This window comes from Megascapheus bottae, chromosome 6 (genome assembly GCF_031878675.1).
Source record: "Megascapheus bottae isolate mThoBot1 chromosome 6, mThoBot2.hap1, whole genome shotgun sequence".
Classification (NCBI taxonomy): Eukaryota; Metazoa; Chordata; class Mammalia; order Rodentia; family Geomyidae; genus Megascapheus; species Megascapheus bottae.
This window is the reverse complement of record NC_143514.1, coordinates 63,669,412-63,691,426: the sequence shown is the minus strand read 5'-3', so window position 1 is coordinate 63,691,426 and position 22,015 is coordinate 63,669,412. Positions and strand designations below refer to the sequence as shown.

Sequence of the window (22,015 nt, the reverse complement as noted above, 5' to 3'; positions counted from 1 at the left end):
CTTGCTTCCCACTGGTTTCTTGTAATTTCCTTTAAAACTGGTTGGGACAGTTCCAGCCCAGGTCTTTTGTCCCTATTAACAGGACCCTTTTTCACTCCCTAGTAACTTGGTTTGGATGACAAATGATGAGCTTGTTCGTCCTTGAAACTACACCGAGCCTGCCTTCTATTATCATAACTATTATTATTATTTTCTTTTTTTTTGTACCAGTACTGGGTCTTGACCTAAGGGCCCCATGCTCTTGCGTGGCTTCTTTGCTCAGGGGAGTGCTCTTCCACTGGAGCTGCACTTCTGGCTTTTTGCTGGTGAATTGGAGATTCAAAGACCCATAGACTTTGCTGCTCTGGCTGGCTTTGAGCCATGAACCTCACATCTCAGCCTCCTGAGAAGAGTAGCTAAGGTTGCATGTGTGAACCAGCTGTGCCAGGCCAGCCTTTCTTACCATCTATCTGCTAATGGACTTTTCACATTCTCTGGGGCTTGAGCTCTTGGCTGAAGGGGAATTAGTGGTCAGACATAAACAGAAGGCACAGGACTTGTAACCAGGTTTGATACTTTCCTGACAGAACTTACTTATGCAGGGAAAATGTAGTTTCTTTATTTTGTCCACTTGACTTAATATCCCTTAAGAGCTCTGGCCTACTCAGTAGTAGGAGGGGAGAATCAAATCAATGTCCACTCTAGTTGAAACCCTTGTCCAATCCAATAAGATAACCGGTCCCTTTAGGGTAGAGCTCAGCGTTCTAAGATTTCTCAGTGCTCGGCTCCCTTCCCTGCTCCTCTCCTGAAGATCAGGATGGTGCTTGAGAAAGCGTAGGAATTCTATGCATCCACGGCTTTGGCCCTCTGTTGGTCCAGCCTGGCCCCGCAAATCTGGGAAAGGGAAAACAGAAAGAAACATAGTCAATACTCCATTTGTCTTCCTTCTTGTCTCTTTCCTTTTCATTCCCCCCTCTGTGTCATCCATTTCATTACAACAGAGCAACAATTTTATGGCTTAGATATGGTACATAGAAGGGGATCCTGTGAACTTTGTATAAAGACTCTGAACTAGGCACTGACTGCTCATGCCTATAATCCCAGCTATGTGGAAACTGTTAAGGCCAACCAGGGTAGAAAAGTTTGAAAGACATCCCTGATCAACTTGTAACTAGCTACAACAAAAGCCTAAAATAAAGGTGGGTGCTAGTGGCTCACATCTGTAATCCTAGCTACACAGGAAGCTGAGATTTGAGGATAGTAGTTTGAAGCCAACCTGGGCAGTAATCCATGAGGCTTTTATTTCCAATAACCTATCCAGAAGTGGCACTGTGGTCCAAATAGTAAGACAGCCTTGAGAAAAAGAAGCCCAGTGGTTGGAGGCATAGCTCAGCAGTATGGCACCTGTCTAGTAAACATGAGGCCTGGAGTTCAAACCCTAGAATAACAATAATAGTAATAATAATAATAATAATGATAATAATGATAATAAAGCCATGAGCACCAGTGACTTAGGCCTATAATCCTAACTACTAAGTAGGCTAAGATCTGAGGATTGTGGTATGAAGCCAGCCTGGGAAGAAAAGTCCCTGTAAGACTCTAATCTTCAGTTAACCACTCAAAAACCAAAAGTGGAGCTGTGGCTCAAAGTTGGTAGAGTTGCTAGCCTTGAGCAAAAGAGCTCAGAGATAGCACACAGGCCCTGAGTTCAAGCTCCACCACTGGCATAAACAAGCACGCAAATAAGCTTGAACGTCAGGCTTTGCTATTGAATTTTGTAGAAGTTTAGAAATAGCTCTGGAGCTTATTTGCTAAAGAAAACAGGTACCTACTCTCCAAGTTATTAAAAAAAAAATCCTTACACTCCATATCCTAGGTGAGAGGCTGTTATAAAAGGTGACCTAAGGTGAAAGTGAAATGGAAAAGTTTCCTATTAGTAATGGTACTTGAGATTCATGGACTGTGGATTTTCAGCTAACCTGGCAATTTTGTACTTGCATACCCTCCATTTATTCACTTCCTCACTAGCTCAGTCGTTTCTTGCTACTCCTTCATGTAAGTAGTTTAACAATCTCAGCCCTAAACCTACCACAGTTTCGGTCCCCTGCCCTCGGGGCTGGTGGTGTTTGCTCCATGGGGCTGGCTATGGCACCGGGCCCCAGTTTCACTAGCAGAACTGGCAAAAGGGCCCCGGCTGGGAGTCCTCGCTGTTTTTCTGCTAGGGAGGGTAGGCACTGAATGGACTCAGATGAAGTCAACGGAAAAATGTTAACTCTTCTAGGCAATAAGATAGGCAGCATAATTTTCCTTCTCATAGTCTCCCATTCTTCATCGTGTGTTCCCTGGCTTCATGGGAGCTCAACAAGGGTCCTGAGATAATGTGTGATCCCCAATGTATTGGGGATCAATACAATGGGTCTCTGCTGCCTCCAAGCTGGGTGTCCTTGGGCAAGCGCATTAACTGCTCTGTTTGTAAGATGGGTCATAACTGCAGCAGCAGCAGCAGCAGCAATAGCGGCATAGATTGATTTGTTGTAGGGATTAACTGAGCTTTTGCTGGGGAAAGGTTGCTCTAAACTTTAAAATGTGACACAGATTTTTTAAATTTAATAATGCAGTCCTAGTCTTCTAAAGAAAACAAGACTGGGGAGCTCTGAAGACCTTGTGGGTTGGTAGGGGGACAAAAAGGAGAAGCAGGGATTTGTCTATGCTAGTATCTTCTCTACTTGGCTACAGGTATAAAGATGAGGTCCCCAGTTTAATTTTCTCAGAACTCTGGAGACACTGGAGGGTCTCAGAGAAGAAGGCCTAATTCCCATACACTGACATAAAGACAGCTCCCGATTAAGTAGGGAGGCTTGTAGGAAAAGGCTGTGGCCTTCAGCAAAGCATTGCTGGTGTTTTATTTATCCATGCTCATGATTTTCCACAATGAAGTTCAAACACCTCTTTAGTGGGCCAGGGCTGCTCGTACCTCTGAACCTAGAGCAGGTAGACCAGCTGCTTCTCCACTGACTCCAGAAAGGGCAGAAGTCTGCTTGCCCTTCCTTGGCCTGGAGAAAGGGAAAGACTGAATGCTAATGGGGCCCAAAGGGGCCACCCAAGGGAGTGGCCTTTGGCAACCTGCCCGATAGCCTTGGAGCTCCCTGAGGGCTGGTAAAAAGCAAAATTACCCCTTTCTGCAGGACATCCCTGCCCAAGTTCAGGGCCAGGTGGGATAACAGGGGCAGGAGGCTGGTTTCAGACAAGGGTTAGTGGAGGAGGGGGAGAGGGGCAGAAAGTAGGAATGGCTCTGAAGGATGTACTCTCTTGGAGATGTGGAAAGGAGACACTGGGAAAGGTGGGAGTGGGTTGGGGATCTGAATCTTTCATGAGGTTCCCCCCCACACATACATACAGTTGAGATAGTCATTAAGAGCATGGTGTCAACCCTCCGGGCCTTGACACTGGACCCTTCATGGAAGCAGCCCCTGAGGTATAGATGCTCTAGGAAGAGGTCCTGGGTTACGAGAGCCTTCAGAGCTCAAGCCTCACCTGTGGGACCCTAGATTGGGAGGTGGATATGTAACCTGAGGCTTGTTTGGTTCTGGGCTAGCCTACTCAACTGTGGCAGTTCCACTGTGTGTGTATCTATGTCTGTGTATGAACTCAAGGCTCCTCCTCCCCCCAGAGACAGAGTTAGGAATAAAATTTCCATTCTGCTTTGACCAGAGATGCCAGAGAGCCTTTTGAAGGGAGGGGGCAGTGGGAGATGGTGATGGACAGATGTAACATTTACAGAGCCCTTACTGTGTGCTATGCCATTCCCAGCTCTTCAGATGCATCCACTCACTTCTCCTCATTGCAGCACAGCAGCAGAGACCTGGGTAAACACACATGGGAGCACAGTTGCACATCTGTACACACACACACACACACACACATGCCAGCACATGTGTGCATGCATTCAGACATGGCATAAAGCACACACACTAGCTGGGAGGCAACCAGAAAAAGTCATTTAGAAAAGATGTGTAGACAGCAACAGAGAAAATATGGCAGGCTCTGCAAACTGTCCAGGCCCAAACACACGCGCACTTTGGTAGAAGAGGAAAAGGAGGCTCAGAGAGGCAACATGATTTGCCAAAGGCTTGCACAGTAGTCAATAAGGGGTAGATCTGGTTATCCCTGAGATAAGCTCTAAAAGTTTCCCCTAAATATCAAGAAGGTTGCTGAAGAGCTCTTCATGTGGGCTGAGTTGAGCCACCCAACCCCGCTGGCCTCAGGCAATGCATCTCTCCAGCCAGCCATCCAGGGCATGCAATAGACTCAAAGCCCATGTGCAGATCCAGAGGCTGAGCTTGCCCTGCAGCGGCTGTCTGATGGGAGCCCTGTCTCTGTAGTGCCGAGCCTCTCTCCCTTCCTCCTCAGGGCCTGTACCCACAGCTGCCGGCGAGGTTGCCTTACCAGCAAGCCATGCATCCCCAGCTGGGGTGCTATTCCAGACAGGTGAGTAGGTGACACATCTACCCTTCCTCTGTCCCACTTCTACGTAGACCTTTGGGTCAGAAGGTTGTCTGCCCCTTTGTCCCCGGGCCTCTGGTTATCGACTGTACTTTCTGACCCGTCTATCTGCAGCTATGAAGTGGGTCATAGATGAGGAAACTGAGACTCAGATCAAATTGCTTGAAGTCAGGAGGTTCACAGACAAGTTAAGGTTTCCTGTGGCAACAAGGAGCCTCAATATTGAAGGGACTTTGAGTGACAGAGCTTTAGTCTGGTCCATGGCTCATGGGTAGGCAGAGATGGGTTCAGGTCTATTCCTTGTGTGCCTCCCTTTGGGCCCGGGCTGAAGATGCAGAAGCTTTCGGAAATTATGCAGGGGTGTGTGTGTGTGTGTGTGTGTGTGTGTGTGTGTGTGTGTGTGTGTGCTCATGCATGCAACATGTGCAGGTAAATGTGTGCATAGTTGAGAAGTCATATAAGAACTTAGCAATAAAAAATAACTTAGAGGCCATTACTGTTGCTGGTTTTTATATATCCTTCTAGTGGTGTCTATTTGTGTAAACCTATCTATGTCAACTCAGATAAGCACAGTGTTGTGCTGCTTAATGAAAGGAGAGCTTGATCTGGAGAACAGTTGACAAAGCTCTGTTTGAGGGCTTTTTATCATCTCCATGGAGTCATGGCAACATTTCTAACACAGCTTGAATGAGCTCTAAGACTGGTTTCTTCTGATCCAGGTTCAGCTAGCTAGACATTTCCTCCCACCAAAGAGACTACGGGTGGTATTAGTACTGTGTGTGTGTGTGTGTGTGTGTGTGTGTGTGTGTGTGTGTGTGTGTGTGTGCTGGTCCTGGAACTTGAACTATGGGCCTGGGCACTGTCGCTAACCTTTTTTGCTCAAGGCTCGTGCTCTACCACTTGAGTCACAGATCCACTTCTGGCTTTTTTGTGTGTGTTTTGCGGAGATAAGATTCTCAGAGACTTTCCTGAATAGGCTGGTTTTGAACCTTGATCCTCAAATCTCAGCCTCCTGCATAGTTAGGTTTACAGGCATGAGCCACTCTGCCTAGTGAGACCAGGGATATTGTTTGCCATACAGAGTCTGTCTTGACAGGTGTCCACCCACTCATGTCCCTTCCATGGCCTCCAGGCAGGCCCATCCTCTGGGACTTTTGGTGCCTATATCCTGTATGGCCTTTCTGTGTAGATAAAAGCAAGCACCTTGAGAGAGCCTAGGTTCCAGAGAGAGCACTGGCTGGAATAATTTTCAGTATGAGTTGGCTCCAGGTGGTTTCAGAAACCCCACTCAACCCTGTCTTTCTCCTCTATTGTCCAGTATTCTAGCCACTAGCCTCATATGCCTATTTAAATAAATTACGATAAAGTAAAATTTATAATTCAGTAGCTCATCCACGCAGATTTCAAGTGTCCAATAGTCATGTACGCTGTATGAAGTAGCTCAGATACAGAGCACTTCTGCTATTGCAGGAATTCCCACTGGGCAGAGCTGTCTTGGACTTAGACTCTGTTAAGATCCTGAGATCAAACTGCAGCAACACTTTTGGGGAGGGGAGGGAAGATAATAAAATAATAAAAGCCTTAAAAAAGATCAAGAGGTTTTGAGGATAGTTATTGACTAAAAGATGGGGAGTCAAGGAAGGGGAAGGAAATAATGTTTATTATGTGTCCATACCTTTGTATCAACTGACACACTCTCTCTCTCTCTCTCTCTCTCTCTCTCTCTCTCTCTCTCTCTCTCTCTCTCTCTCTCTCTCTCTCTCTCTCTCTCTCTGTCTTCTAGTATCTTCCCATTTTCAGATGGGGAAATTAAGGCTCAGGTCAATTATCTTGTCAGGCTTACCCTACCCAAGTTGATTCCTGGATCCTTTCTATCCCAACATATTATCTTCCATGTTCTTGGGTGGCTAGGGACACAGAGGCACAGAAGTGGTGGCAGGGGCTGGGGTCAAGGCTGGGGAACAATAATCTTCCCCTACTTCTTCTCTTGACTTGCAGATGACACCATACAACCCACAACAGATGGGCCAGCAGATTTTCCGCTCTTCTTATACCCCCCTGCTGAGCTATATCCCCTTTGTGCAGCCCAACTATCCCTACCCTCAGAGGACACCGCAGAAGCTGTCTACCAATCCCCGAGACCCTTCCCCTTTGGCAGGAGATGGGCCTCAGTACCTCTTCCCGCAGGGATATGGGTAAGTCCTCAGCCCATCCTGGAAGGTCTGATTTATAGTCAGGGCAGGAAGGGGGTGGGAGTGGGAGAGGGGTGCCTTGCAGAACTTTCTTGGTATGTGTGCCCCATGGCTGTGGTGCTGTGGGGAGGCCTTGTGCCTGTGGAAGCTCTGTGGCTTCTGGCGTAGAGGTGGAGGGCTGGGAGATCCCATCTGAAAGTCTGTTGAGACTGCAGTCCTGTTGTCTGTTTGCAGACAGTATAGGACCCTATCAGAAGCAAGGGATACCTCCCTCCACAGGCACTGGCAAAGGATGGAGCGTGGCAGACACATTACCTACTTGCTTGTTCTACAAGGCCAGGCAATTTTCAGGCTGTCATGGCCACTGGCTACCTCCTGAGTTTTGGTTAGGCTTCATCTTCCAAACAGCCCATTGACTTCCCAACAGGCTGTGCCAAATGGCATTCCAATGTTTATCCACCAAAGCCCCTTGTCCCTCCCCCTCAATAGAAAAAGAGAGAGAACAAGAGAGAGAGAAAGAGAGAGAGAGGGAGAGAGACAGAAAGAGAGAGAGAAAGTGAGAGACTCACTTCCATGGATCTTCTGAGAGCTTAGCTGAAAAAAAAGCCAACACAAACTCAATATTTAAGCTGAAATTTCTGCTCAAATTTTGTCTGCTGTTGAGTACCAACTTTGTGTTTACTTTAACACAATAAGTAGCCACTCACTGGCACGCAGCAAATCCTCAGCTAATTTTGATAATGCCATGATCTGAGGCTGCTAAGCTCAATGTGTGCTCCAGGTTGAGAAATTCAGTTCCCTAGGATTAGAAAGCAACGCCTCCCCTCCCCCTACAACCTGAGATTGCTTCCTGGCCTGCCAGCCTGCCCATCTCTCCTCACTTGGTGTGGTGGGGAGCAGGATCTGGGCTAAAGGTGATACCTACCCCACAGTCCTAGACTCAACCAGATGGTTAACCTTAAAAGGGGCAAACACGAGGAAGCAGTTTTTCTGTGGTCAGAACCATTTGGGAGAAACTGTGAGAAAGAAAAGACTAACAGATTTTTTTTTAACTGTTTGAATTTTCAGATCATTTAATTTCCTAGGGTGCATGGGGAACGTTCAGGAAGGCGGTCAATAGTGTTATTTGAACATAATATCTGCAAATCCTTTTAGGGCTTCCCCCCACTTTCCTTCTTCCTTCCCTTCCCTCTCTCCTGATCTGTCTACATTTTTTAGATGACAGGGTGGTGTGATGCACCCAGCACCCTAGAAAGTGCTTTGTTAATTCATGGAGTTAATTTGAATTCAGCCCCCAGGGGACCTTGAGATGAAAAGGACGTCCTGCCTCCCTTCACTCTCTCCCTTCAGAGACCAGGAACAAATGAGACAGCACAACCATATTCATGCCCAGACAATGTGGAGGGCCACTGAGGCAGAGCCTTGCAGGTGGCATGTGTGCATATGTGTGTGCCTGTGCATCTACGTGCACATGCATGTATGTGTACACGTATGTACTCACACAGTGAGAAGGAATGGAGTAGTAGTGCCCAAATGGAAGGGTACAAGACAGCTGGAGGCCTGGGGATAAAAGCAGCAGGTTGAAGTATGAGATTTATCCCTGAAAAAGGTGGAACATAGGATTGGAAAGGGAAGGGTGGTGTTGGATTATGCAAAGCTTTTGGCTTCTCATCTTGGGGACCCAATGGTTGTGCACATCCGAGTGAAGTGCTGGGTGGAGGAGAGAGAAACAGGAGAGAGAAGGCACAGTCTACAGATGAGCCTGGGGGGAGGGGGTGTCTATATAACAGCTATCACCTTCCTAGAGGTGTCACTGAAGGAAGCTGCAGAGACCTAGAGGTCAGCAACACCCCTACCCTACACTGCTGTGCTGGACTTTCTGTCCAGGAGCGAGGGAGACCTGAGGTCTCAACAGTCAGGTGCTGAGAAGCACCGGTTGGGAGCTGTAAGAGTGAAGGCTGGAGGCCTGGTCTCTGAGGGGGAAGTAGGAATGGCCTGGGTGAAGCAGAGAGGAGGGAGTAGAGTCAGCTGAGGCCATCAGTTGGGGGGATGGGCCAGAAGATTCTTTCCCTCTTCCTGGCTCCCAGATGCCACAGCACAGTCATCAGCTGAGAATCAAGTTAATGCAGTGTTCTGGGTGTGTGTGTGTGTGTGTGTGTGCCTTTTTCCCCCTGCCTCGCCCCCCGCCCCCACCCTCTTTTTCAGCTATTTTTGCTCAAGGCTAGCACTCTGCCACGTGAGCCATAGCTCCATTTCTAGCTTTTTGGAGGTTAATTGGTATAAGAATCTCATGGACTGGCTGGCTGGCTTGGATTCACAATCTCAGATTTCATTCTGCTGGGAAGCCAGGATTATAGGCCTAAGCCAGTAGTGCCTGACCCCCTCCTCAAGTGTTTAATTTTGTTCATTTATAAGAGAATACCTTCAATGTGAATCTTTTCTGTAATATGCATCTTCCCAAATGAAAATAAGTCAAGAACCCCTGGATTAGACTAAATTTAACTGTTTGTCTGTCGGGATTTATTTTGAGCTCTGCTCCATTCAAAGTAGCCTAGCAAAGGGCAAAGGAATTCCAATCAGATCCCAGAAGTGTAAGTACATGGTCTGGGGAAGGCTTCAACAAGGAGATGGTTGGGAAGGGGTTTTGTTTTGAAGTATGAATAGGAGTGTGCCAAGAGAAAAAGCAGGGAGGTGGTATGTATTTCTACTCTTGGAAGCTGAGGCTCACATCTCCATGGCTCATCCTTTCCTGAGGGTGGAGCAAAACCCTGGGCATAAGGTTACTTCTCAAATGCTTTTGAAATGAAGGAGCTCATGGGGTCAGGTGCTAATCAGTGAGAATATCTGGACTTTAAAAAATCAAATGCTCAGACCTGCCTCTTTATTCTCTGATGTTGGAGACCTTTCTGAGAGCACACCTGGTTATGTCACACAGATAGGGCAGGCATATGCATACAGGTAAGGTGCTCAGATCCAGAGACGTCCTGTTTTCTGTGGTCCTGGCATAGAGTTTGCATGAGCTCTGTAGAAATTATCCTTGCAAGCACTGAGTGGAGTGTGGTGGGGGAGGGAGAATCTTACTGATCCCAGTTAATGACAGAAGCGGCGGCTCTTTATTGTTCTCTAATTGTACCATTTTTAATATTATTTTCCCAGAGCCAACTCTTTTCTTATTCGGCTAAAGCTTCCAGCCTCCAAGCTTGTCATGGTCTTCACAGTCTCTGACAGCCACAAAATTAATGTATTACTCTCTACCAAACTCTCCAATAACATCTGCAATTCCATCACAGCATCCATATTCTTTCTCTTCTAGGTTTGGCTCCACGTCCGGCGGGCCTCTGATGAACAGCCCCTATTTTTCCTCCAGCGGGAATGGCATCAATTTTTAGATTTCCTTCTCTTTTCCTTCCTCCCACCCCCCAAAGCCTTTGGAGCAGGGCAAAGGGCATTGGAATTCTGGGTTCTGCAACAGCTTGGTATAACGTTTGGAAAGCCAAGGTTCCAACCAAAGTCCAAGACAGAAAACAGCAAGACCAGAATCATCTATTGACCAACACTCAAGCACAACCCCCTCACACAGCACAAACCAAAAGCACACCTTCTCATTCATACTTTTGGACCACATGTGCACCTGTATTTAGCTAGCATGAGTGATTTTTATTTTTGTTGTTGTTGGTAAAATAGAAGTAAGACACTTAATTTTAGAAAGTTTGTATTTTATGATAAAACTATGAGCTGCTTGAAATGGTGTATGTGCCTATTTATTTTGAGAATGAGCTATATCATTTTTTTTCTGGTCAGTTGTGGGGCCTGGGTGCTGTCCCTGAGCTCTTTCACTCAAGGCTAGCACTCTACTACTTTGAACCACAGTACCACTTCTGTTTTTTTGGTGGTTAATTGGAGATCAGAATCTCACAGGGACTTTTCCTGCCCAGGTTGACTTTGAACCGAAATCCTCAGATCTCAGCCTCCTGAGTAGCTAGGATTACAGCCTTGAGCAACCAGCATTTGGCACTATCTGTATAATCGTCAGCAAACATTTCCCCCAGGAGACTCAATGTTGTCTCAGGCCATGAGAAGAGAGTGTATAGTCTGGATGGAGCCTTTCAGAGTGCCACTATAGTTCCTAGAAGGAGCACCAGCTTTCTGATGTGGGATCATCTCTTCCTTTCTCAAAATGCCACTCAGGAATGTGCATCCCACCATGTTCTTCCCCAGTGGAATTTCTTGGACCAAAAGCTGGGAAAATTCTGACCTAGAACACAATTTCAAACTGAATCTTGATGATGACAGGCTCTATTAAGTAGTATCTCAATGCCCATCCAGAGATTAGTCTCAGCACTGCACCTAGCAATACTCCCTTAGATCTGTCCTGTCTAATTCAGATCCAACTGAGAGTATCCTGGTCACATTAATGGAGACCATATCTGGAAAGATGAGAGTATAGGAGTCCCCTGATAGCATGTGTTCTCTTTAAAGAATTATTTAAAAACTTAAAAAATGAGTTTTATATATGCCATTTGATACTTTTCCCTTTAATCCCCTTCTGCTCATCCCTCCCCAATAGGACGTCTATTCGTGCCATTCTAAAACAAATATGGATTCTACCTATGAGACAAAATAGGAGAAACTTGTATGAGCCTGGGTTATTTTGCTTAACATGATTATCTCTAGTTCCATACATTTTCCTGACAATGACATAATTTCATTCTTCTCTATGGCGGAATAATATTTCATTTGACAGCACATGTTTTTTTTTTTTAACTCAGTCTATTCTTGTGACAGGCAAGCTGATCATCTGGCATTCTGTTTCTCTGAGCCTGGACAGAGCCATAGACTCTTCTTCCCTGGCTTGCTTAAGTAGCCATTACTGATCGGATCTATTCTTTCAAGTGATTGTCAAGTGCTACCTTTTAACATACTCTAATAAGACAACGTTAGATGTGCTCTTGGGCCTAAAATGATGAACTATGCCCTTTCAGAATGGACCAATATTGTCAGCTCTAACTTTCTAGCTTATCAATGCCATGGTCACCTTTAAGTTGACGCCCTGTAGAGAGAATGACTGGGAAACTTGAATAGTTCTTGTGGCCTAAGCCCAGTGCCCACAAGAGCATTTGCCTTCACCTCAAGAAGACCTTGCTGGTGGTCTGCTTGTACTCTTCCAAGTTCCCTGTGTTCTAATGCCAGCTCGCCGCTTCCATGGCCTCTTTGGAGTTCTCTGTGAATCATTCATTCAGCTTGTACTTGTTTCTCCTTGATAGTCTCTATTAGAAGTCTACCCCTAACAGTATCGTCAATTTTTACTTCTCAGAATTGACCCAAGCTTGCCCTCCTCTGATCTCTGCATGTGGGGAGGCAGAATAAAAGCAAGAATAAGTGTGCTTATTATAAGTGTTCTACTTTCTTACTTTCTAGTCTTGACCTTGACAGATAACCTAACCTCTTCACATCTGAGTTTTATTAAAGCTAGTGATGAGAGTTGTAAGGATTAAAAGATAAGGTAGCACTTAACATAATAGGCTTAGTGTCTCCTTAAGGTAGAGCTGAGGTTTTAAGATCATAAAATAGATGTTTCTGTCCTTTCTCTCATGAAACTTATCCCCAAATAAGAAGGAGAATGGGAAAATCTACACAAATTCCAGCCTCAAGGAACCTAGGATGTATCAGCCACTTGTACACTAGTCAGAATTGCATGAGAGTGGAACAGATCAGGTTAAAAGATGCAAGAAGCAAGTTAATTACACATCCACATACAGTGAGACCAAAGAAGGATATCCTTATGAACACGAAAGTTCAATGCTTGTGTGCATCTGATCATATATTTATAGATATGAACTCCAGGAAATGCGGGGAAAGAGCTATGGATGACTGATTCCTTTAAAAAAATAAAAAATAAGTCATGTTTCTCTGCAGGGCCCTGAATATCTCAAGTGGGAGGTTCTAGGTGCTGAATAAGAGGCAAGCATGGGCCAATGTAATAGGTAGCTCCTATCATAGGTTCATAAAATCAGAAACCATGGTCTGTTCTATAGGAAACAGGAAGTATTTCAAGGAGGTTCCAATCAGCATTTAGAAGCTGTTGATAATAGATTGGGCAGTCTCCAGCAAGAAAGAAAACAAAAGGTAGGAAAAGTAAAGACCAACTAGCATTCTAAGATAGGAGAAGATATGACATTTTAAAAAGTAAAGACCAGCTGGGCACTGGTGGCTCACATCTGTAATTCTAGCTACTCAGGAAGCTGAGATCTGAAGATCAAGGTTTGAAGCCAGTCCAGGAAGAAAAGCCCCTGTGAGACGCTTATCTGCAACTAACCACTCAAAAACTGGAGGTGGAGCTATGATTCAGGTGGTAGATCACTCGCCTGAACACAAAGAGGATCAGGGACAGTGCCCAGGCCCTGAGTTCAAGCCCCACAACCGACAAAAAGAGTAAAAATTGTTCTTTATGTTTATTAGAAAAGAACAGGAAAATTAAATCCAATCAGTCATAACTGATTTTTTAAATGGATGAGTTAGAGCATGAAAAGAAGGCAAAAGGACATAGAACATATCATAGGAGATAAAAGAATCAAAAATTGGTAAATTATATAGGACTCTAGTCATTCACAGACTGAGGCCAAAGGAGGATATGCATAAACGATGTACAGATGATCATATAAAATAATGTTCTATGAAATGAACTCTAAGTAAAGGAAACAAGGGATCTTTTTAAATGCCAATATTGCTGTTTTTGTTTTCCTTTTGTTTGCTTGTATTTGGGAGGGTAAGGGAAGACACCTAAAAGGTGGAATGAAGATGAACAAACATAACTATGACACTCATTAACTGGTCACTCTGTGGGACGTGAACTGCACATCTTGTGGGCGGGGATGGGAGGGAAAAAACAGGAGACAGCTATAGAAGGGGAGACATGGTTCAAAAAGAAGTGTACTCAGTTATCACCTGCTTCATGTAACCCTCTGTATAGCAACTCTACGAAAACATGAAGATGTATCCAGAAAACCCAATATCTGGATAATAGTAGCTTCTGGCTTCAAAGTGAAAATAGAGAGGGACACTGATGACAAAAACAAAGATGATTTCCATGCTTAAATGGGCCAAACTAAGGCTCAAAACAGTGCATGGTGATGATCTACCTCAAGGCACAGCCTTGTGAAATTTCAGACTATCAGGGAGAAAGACAAGTGTCAGAAAGTTTCAGAAAAGCGTTTGAAGCATGCCAGTGTTCAGGAGTCCAATCCACAATAACAATGGAACCTAGAAGGTTGGAAGGGGTTGGAATTTGATTTGGGAATGATTTTCTGTCTAGAATTCAAACCCCAAACACTAAACAATGAAGGTGGAATAAAGACATTTTCAGATACAGGAAGTCCTTAAGTTTACCTTAAACCTTTTGTTTTGTCAGGAAGCTAAGCAGGGGGCATGTTGATGCCCCATTAAGATGAAAGTCTACCCAGGAATCCAGTGCAGGAGGGAGGCTTAGAAGAGTCCCTGAGTTGAAGAAGAAGGAAGGTCTTATCTCAAAGTCACAGATCACATTCTCTACAGAGAGGCTCTGCCACCAGTTCAGCTTGGAGTACATCTTAGTGACTTCTAGGAAGATGTGTGTCTTGGGAGGGGTTGAATGGATGGATGGTTCTTGAAGAAGGGAAAAATGGTAAAAAAAAAAATCAGAGTTGACTCTGGAAAATTGCTTCACGGTGTTTGGTGATGAAGTAGGAAGAGTTAGCCATAAATTCAAATAAAAATTAAAACAATCATTACTAAGTTGGCAGTGAACAATATTAAGTGGTCATAATAGAGAAAAGTCCAAATATGGATTTAATCAGAAATGATATTAACAGTAGTGGGAAGAAGGTGGAGGTGGAAGGAGGATATGAATAGAGCTGAGGTAATATTTAAAATAGATGGTTCTAGAGACCATGCAGCTCACATCATTAGAAATCTGGGGATAATGCCAGTGTAGAGAGTGGAGGGGGCTTCAAGGGGTCACCAATGAAAGGCATGAGGGGCTGGTGAGGAAAAAGACACCAGGATCACTGTCTCACTGTTGAGACTCTTAGTACTACTTGGCACTATTTAATTTACAGATACTACAAACATGCATTACTTTAATAAAAGTAAGTGTTTAAAGAAAGAAATTACATGTAAGAATGCCATCTAGTAGGATATTTGGCTGATGGTCAAAAATATGTGCTGAACAGAACCCAAGCTTCAAGTTCCCAAAGCTCTTGTGCCAAGCTGAGGACAATGTGAGAATCAGATTCCCAAAAACGTGAAGGAATTTTGCAGTCTGATCTAGGTACATTCAATTCATAGATGCGCAATGAATTGACCTCTACAACTAATGGATGCTCATGAAAAAATTGAAGGGAATAAAATGAAAGTTCTCGAGTGGAAATTTCACCTAAGGAAGGGCCTGGTTTGGATTTCTCCACACCTTTCTAATACATGGTTCTCCCACCTCTGTTCAGGAAAAGCAGAGAAACACTCATGGAAAGAGGCAAGATGGGCTTTTCCTGATTCATGGTGATAAAGTCTGGGAGGGATTGCCCTGCATCTCCTGTTGGGGTTCAGCCCTAGCCCACCTCAATCATTGAATGAGGACTCACCGACAACTTTTTCTTTGAGCTGAGCAGTAAGCGAAGTGCCTGCCCCATGAATTTTAAAGCACAGCCAGAAAGTCATAGTTACTACGGAAGGGAAGGAGGTCCTTAAAGGAACACATTGAGAGCCATGAGGATAAATATTAGTGTCACCCAAAACTTCAGCAAAGCGGCACTGAACATTCCTCTTTTGTGTGTGTGTACTAGTACTGGGACTTGAACCTCGGGGTCTGGGTACTGTCCCTGAGCTTTTTTTTCCTCAGAGTTAGTGCTCCACCACGTTAGCCACAGCTCCACTTCTGGCTATTTGGTAGTTTCTTAGAATAAGAGACTCAAAGATTTTCCTGCCTGGACTGACTTTGAACTGCAATCCACAGATCGAAGCTTCCCGAGTAGCTAGAATCACAGGTATGAGCCACTGGCATTTGGTTAAACATTTTTTTTAACCATACTGGATTCTGTATCAAATCCTCCCTCTGTCTATTCTTAAGGTGTAAGCCCCCTTCATCCAGTGCCTGCAGACTCCTTTCTCAGGACAACCTTGTGTGCAAACATTTAAATATGATAGCCTGAATGTGGTTTAAATAACAAAGTTGAGGAACAGTATGTTTTTATGGGTAAGAACAACTCTTCACAACATGATAAGGGCTACTAAGAAGCATCAAACACCATGGGGCATCCATCAACATGATTATCTAACCCTGTAAGAAATGTCAATTTGGTTCAGAGGCACAAACCAGGATGCAGCATCTTCTTAACCTCACAGGGTGACTGCCTCAAGCTCAATATTCTCACTCTTGTTTTCCCTGTTTCTGGCATCCCAGCCTCTAATGAGAGACCTCTGCTGGAATATCACATGGGTAACAGTTCTTGAGATTTAGGTGAATAGGACTTCAAAGCCTTTCTTCCAGTATGAAGTTTCTGTTGTGAGAAGTAGAAGACAGAGAACTGGCAACTGGGAGACTTGGCAGTGGACCCTTCCACAGAGAAAGGATGGTTGACTTCCAGCCTTGGAGCTCTTCCCTCAGGACTTCTCAAAAGTTATGTATTATTTGTTCCTTGGTATGACGGGCTTTGCTGGCTGGTATGAAATATGCATTTTCCTTTTTCTCCTTGGTAACAGAATTCCACTTTGAGCTTGACACATGACCATCCAAAAAATGTGACTGACTTTTGACCAAGTGGGATGCAGGACAGTGCACTGTCTGTGATTTATTCAGGTGAAAGTTACACCATGAGGTTAGTGGAATAATAGGCTTGAAGATGAGCTTTTATAACCCCTTTGATTTTGGAGGTGCTGAGTAAACCCTGGAGTGCCTGGGTTTTGTTTATATAAAAAGAACATGGATTCCTACAAAAAAAAAATCCAGTTACTGTGGATTTCTTTTACACATAGCTGACCTAATACTAGTGACATTTTTTTTAAATGAAACTTTCTCACTAGTAGTTCTATCAAGAAAAGGTAATATCCATCCATCTATCTCTTCCTCCATCCACTCATCCATCCTTCCATCTATTCACCTATGCATCTCTCTTTGTAGTTAATTGTGTGGTATTCATTTATAGAACATCTCCCTTGCATCATACATGAAGTATTGAATTTCACAGACTGACAATCATGTTTTCTTCCTTTTTAGAGCTAACTAGCTGAAAGAAGAAAAACTTCTTAATAGGGAAGGTTTTCTTTGCAACAACGGTACTACCTAGATGCTGAACCACAAAGAGGCGGAAAATTAGCACCCAGACCACCCTCTGGTATGGACTGAACGCTGGTGGTCTTCCAGTATTCCTAAGTAGTCATCTAAACCCAGCATTGGGAGATGGGCCTTTGGGAGGTGATTATGGCTGGGTGAAGTCATGAGAGTGGGGTTGTCATGACAGGAATAAGAAGGGGACCCTGAACAGCTTGTTCTCTTCCCCATAGCAAAGGTCTTGTGGGCATAGAGCAAGGTGGAGGCCACACACAAGCCATGAGGTCCAGGACGTGGGATGAAGCCTATTCACCCCCACCTGAGCCTTGGTTTTCCCAGTCTTCAGAATTGTGTGAAGGGGCTGGGAGCATGGCCTCGTGGTAGGGTGCTTGCCTAGCATGCACAAAGCCCTGGGTTTGATTCCTCCCTATCACATACACAGAAAAAGCCAGAAGAGATACTGTGGGTCAAGTGGTAGAGTGTTATCCTCAAGAAAGCTCAAGCATGGTGCCCAGGCTCCAAGTTCAAGCCCAGAACTGGCAAAGATTAAAAAAAAAAAGAACTGTGTGAAATAGATTTCTCCATTTTTATGTATTTATATAATCTACTAAGTGTATTCTCTTTTGTCATGGTGGGCTGAGCAGAGTAAGGTGCCCTCCAGGAACTTGATGTGGAAACTATACTTTTATTTTTGTTTTTTACTTATTTTTGAAACTCTACTGGGGCTAGAATTCAGGGTCTCACAGTTGCACTCTACTGCTTGAGTCACACCTCCAGCCTGATATGGAAACATTTTAAGATTGGTAAAGTGCCCGGAAGATATAAAAAAAATCTAAGTGTCCATCCTCAGTCTCCTGAGATTCACCTCAGTTCGTTCACTAATACCTAGAGTCTTGAGAAGAGTGTATATGTGTTCCTGAAGTTAGAAGTTCCTTGAACATGATACCTTCGTGCAATATCTGCCCCAATCATCTTCATTCTTCAGAAATGGCCCATGTCCTTCAGAAATCACCCCAGGAAGGAGGGGGATTGGGTGAGGGACTATCAGAAGCTATTAATCAACAGACAAGTCTTCTTCTTGCTGCATCATAAAATCTTAAGGTTTAGCTTCAGCAGTTTATTAAATTACCAGAACGCCAAGAAAAATAGCTTTAATAACACATTTCTGCCTATCTATTATTTTTTTATAACCAAGAGAAGAGAATTAAAAGGCTCCCTACCATTTAAAATAGCATTTTTAAAATTAAAATGAACATGTTAGAGGGATTTTTAAAAAAGCACCTCAAAAAAATTAAAAAGAAGTCATTGATTCAGGATGTGATTACTCTAAGCCGAAATTTTATGGCTAAATCTTTGTATGGTGTAAATGAAGGAGGAGAATTGGTTTTCCTTGAAAGGTTTAAAAGCATATTAATTAGAACAGGTGGATGGACAGGTCGTGTTGTCCTCTCATGTCATTTCGTGTTACGATGCTAAGGATGCTAGGCCAAGAATATTGTCCAAGGCACAAGCTGACCACCCAGATGGGGATTCATGGGGGAGCAGCACCATGGTGGAGTACTCACAGTTTAGGTTTTGCTTCTCAGCTTTGCAAATTTAACAACTCTACCAGGTCCATCAGCACTGACCAAATTCATAGGCTATTGTATAGTCCTGATCATAATTGATTTTTTTGTGTATGTGTCCTGGTACTAGGGCTTGAACTCAGAGCCTGGGCACTGTTCCTTAGCTTTTCACTTAACACTCAAGGTTGGCATTCTACCACTTGAGCTACAGATCCACTTTTTTATTTTATTTTTATTTTTTTGGTGGGTCCCAGGGCTTGAACTCGGCCTGGGCGCTGTCCCTGAGCTCTTCAGCTCAAGGCTACTGAACCAAGCCCCACTTTCCATTTTCTAGTGATTAATTGGTGATAAGAGTCTCACATTCTTTAGTGCATGGGCTGGCTTTGAAACGAGATCCTCAGATCTCAGCCTCCTGAGTAGCTAGGCTTACAGGTGTGAGCCACCATGCCCAGCTCACTTCTGGCTTTTTGAGGATTAATTGGCGAGAAGAATTTCATGAACTTTCCTGCCTGGGCTGGCTTCAAACCATGATCATAAATCTCAGCCTCCTGAGTAGCTAGGATTGTAGGCCTGAGCCACTGGTGCCCAGGGTCACAATTGGTTTCTAATGAGAGAGTCCTCAAATATTTTTAACAAGCAATTACTGAGCTTCTGTGCTCAGCTGTGCCCAGTAAGTTTGTGATATGAGTTGCAGGGAGAGTAACATACATACACACAATCAAACACAGTATTTCTTTCTCCTGCTGGAGAAAACCCTAGGTGCTGTGCAGATGAAGAGAATTGTAGTATTAATTAACCATTATTGCATAACAAATTGTTCCCAGATGTAGTGAACTAAGACGAAGGCATTTATTATCCCAGTTTCTGTAGGTTGGGAATGTGGGTATGGCTTGGCTGGATCCTCAACAGGCTGCAATCCAGGTGTCTTCTGGGACTACAGTCTTGTCAGAAAGCTGACTAGGAAGATCTGTCTCCAAAGTGAATGAATGCTCATGCTTATTGGCAGGATTCAGTTCTTTTCGTACTGTTGACTACAGCCCCCCTTGATTCCTTGCCATCTGGGCCTCTCCATAGGACATCTCGCACGTGGTGATGTGTAAGAAAGAAGGCAAGAAAAAGTGCCAGCAAGAGTCTACTTGCAAAATACAAGTGACAGTCTTTTGTAACTAAACTGAGTGGTATTATATCATCTTTACCATATTCTATTTGTTACACATGAGGAGATAACAAGGTTTAGCACCCATTCAAGGGAAGGTGAGTACCCCAAAGCATAAATCCCAGGGGTGGAGGTTATCCAGAGTCAGATCAAGAGTGTCGAACACAGGTGTCTTTTTTTTTAATCTCTTGGTCGTGGGGCTTTGAGCTCTGGACCTGGGCTCTGTCCCTGAGCTTTTCAGCTCAAGATTACCACCCTACCCCTGGAGCTACAATGCCACTTATGGTTTCTAGTGGTTAATTGGAGATAAGAGTCTCACAGACTTTAGTGCCCAGGCTGGCTTTGAACCCCAATCCTCAGATCTCAGCCTCCTGAGGAGCTAGGATTACAGATTTGAGCCACCTCACCTGGCTACAGTCGTCTCTTTATTAATGTGGGGCAATCTGTGGAATTTATTGGGAAAACTGAGCCAGTAGAGCATAGAGATTGCTGATTTAAAACCTGGCTATTCCTTGGTCTCTTTCTAAAGTGGAGGTATTTTGCTCAGCACCTATTTCTTGAGTACCTTCTATTTGTCAGGTAGTATGGAAGACACTGATGAATCAGTGATGAACCAAGTTCCTGCCCTCATTAAGGAAAGGAATACTGTGATAATTAATGACATTTGAGTAGAGATCAGAAAGTGTGAAGGATTAACCTTCAAATACCTGGAGAGAGCGAGAGAGAGAGCGAGAGAGAGAGGGAGAGGGAGAGGGAGAGGGAGAGGGAGAGGGAGAGGGAGAGGGAGAGGGAGAGGGAGAGGGAGAGGGAGAGGGAGAGGGAGAGGGAGAGAGAGAGAGAGAGAGAGAGAGAGAGAGAGAGAGAGAGAGAGAGAGAGAGAGAGAGAGACAGAAAGACAGAGAGAGAGTTGTAGGTGGCAAAAGCTGAGAGAGAGAGAGAGAGAGAGAGAGAGAGAGAGAGAGAGAGAGAGAGACAGAAAGACAGAGAGAGAGAGTTGTAGGTGGCAAAAGCTGAGAGAGAGAGAGAGAGAGAGAGAGAGAGAGAGAGAGAGAGAGAGACAGAAAGACAGAGAGAGAGAGTTGTAGGTGGCAAAAGCTGAAAAACAAGGAATAAGAGAGCAGCACCTACTGTCCACAGAGGTCATAAACATTAAATAAAACATGTCATAACCATTGCTGATAAGGGTTATTCAGAGAGGCATAGCAGAAGGGATGAAGAAATGAGTGGTGACTTATTACTATATTTTGTTTGCTTTTGTTAAATTTGATTTTGAAACAATTGCATCTATATTAAAAGTAAGCTGCAAGAAAGAGCTTCCCTATAGCTTTGGCGCTGATACCCCAATTAATCTCTTTTTCTCTATTTGCTTTATCATTCATTCTTTTTTTTTTTTTTTGCCAGTCCTGGGCTTCAGCTCAGGGCCTGAGCACTGTCCTTGGACTTTCTCAAGGCTAGAGCTCTACCACTTGAGCCTCAGCACCACTTCCGGCTTTTTTTCTGTGTATGTATGTGGTACTGAGGAATCGAACCCAGGTCTTCATGCATGCTAGGCAAGCACTTTAACCACTAGGCCAAACTCCCGGCCCCTCATTCATTCTTTTACATTATTATTTTCTGAGCCAGTTATCAGCAAGCTGCTGATATACTTCCTCTTTACTTGTAAATACATTAACATGTATTTTCTAGGAGCAAACATATTTCCTTAGCAGTCAGTGTGATTACAACAATCAGAAGATTTTAGAGAGAAACCACACAATATTTGTCTTTGTGAGTTGGGCTTGTTTCACATAGCAAGACGATCTCCAATTCCATCTACATTCCTGCAGATGAAGTGATTTTGTTCTTCTTAGTGGCTAATTAATATCCCAGTGTGTAGATATGCCGTATTTCTTCATTCATTTCTTCCCTCATTTATTCACCAGTAAATACCTATACAGATTCCCTATACTGACTGTTGTGAATGACACTATAATAAAGGGAGATATGCAAGTAACTTCATTGTATCATGCTGCCTTTTATTTTTTTGTGTATATACCCAGGAGTGATATATATATACACATGATTATATGGGAGTTCTGTTTAGGCTTTTGAGGAGCCTCCATACTGATTTCCACAATGGCTATGAGGCAGAATAGACTAGTAAAAGAAAAAAAAAAGCTTAAATGGTAATACAGGAGATAGTCATCCATCTATGCCCCTTAAAATTAAGGGAGCAAAGTCATTTTAGGGGAAAATGAGGCAGGTTAGACCAGGGAAAATAAGGTATGATAAGCTTACAGCAACTACAGGAGATATTCATTCATTTACTTCTCTTAAGATT

At 44.0% G+C, this 22,015-nt stretch overlaps 1 protein-coding gene across 3 annotated transcripts in view; it reads left to right on the top strand.

Moving 5' to 3' along the window:
- C6H1orf94 (chromosome 6 C1orf94 homolog) overlaps positions 1–10,419 on the top strand; it is a 36,417-nt gene extending 25,998 nt beyond the window's left edge. For 2 of the 3 annotated variants that reach the window (XM_090335279.1, XM_090335278.1), the window contains 3 exons: positions 4,390–4,467; positions 6,481–6,677; positions 9,988–10,419. In XM_090335279.1, the coding sequence (XP_090191405.1) occupies positions 4,390–4,467; positions 6,481–6,677; positions 9,988–10,063 (351 nt within the window). In that variant the 3' untranslated portion in view covers positions 10,064–10,419. The remainder of the gene's footprint in view (positions 1–4,389; positions 4,468–6,480; positions 6,678–9,987) is intronic. The other variant, XM_090335280.1, reaches the window with a different exon arrangement.
- Positions 10,420–22,015: the final 11,596 nt, after the last annotated feature.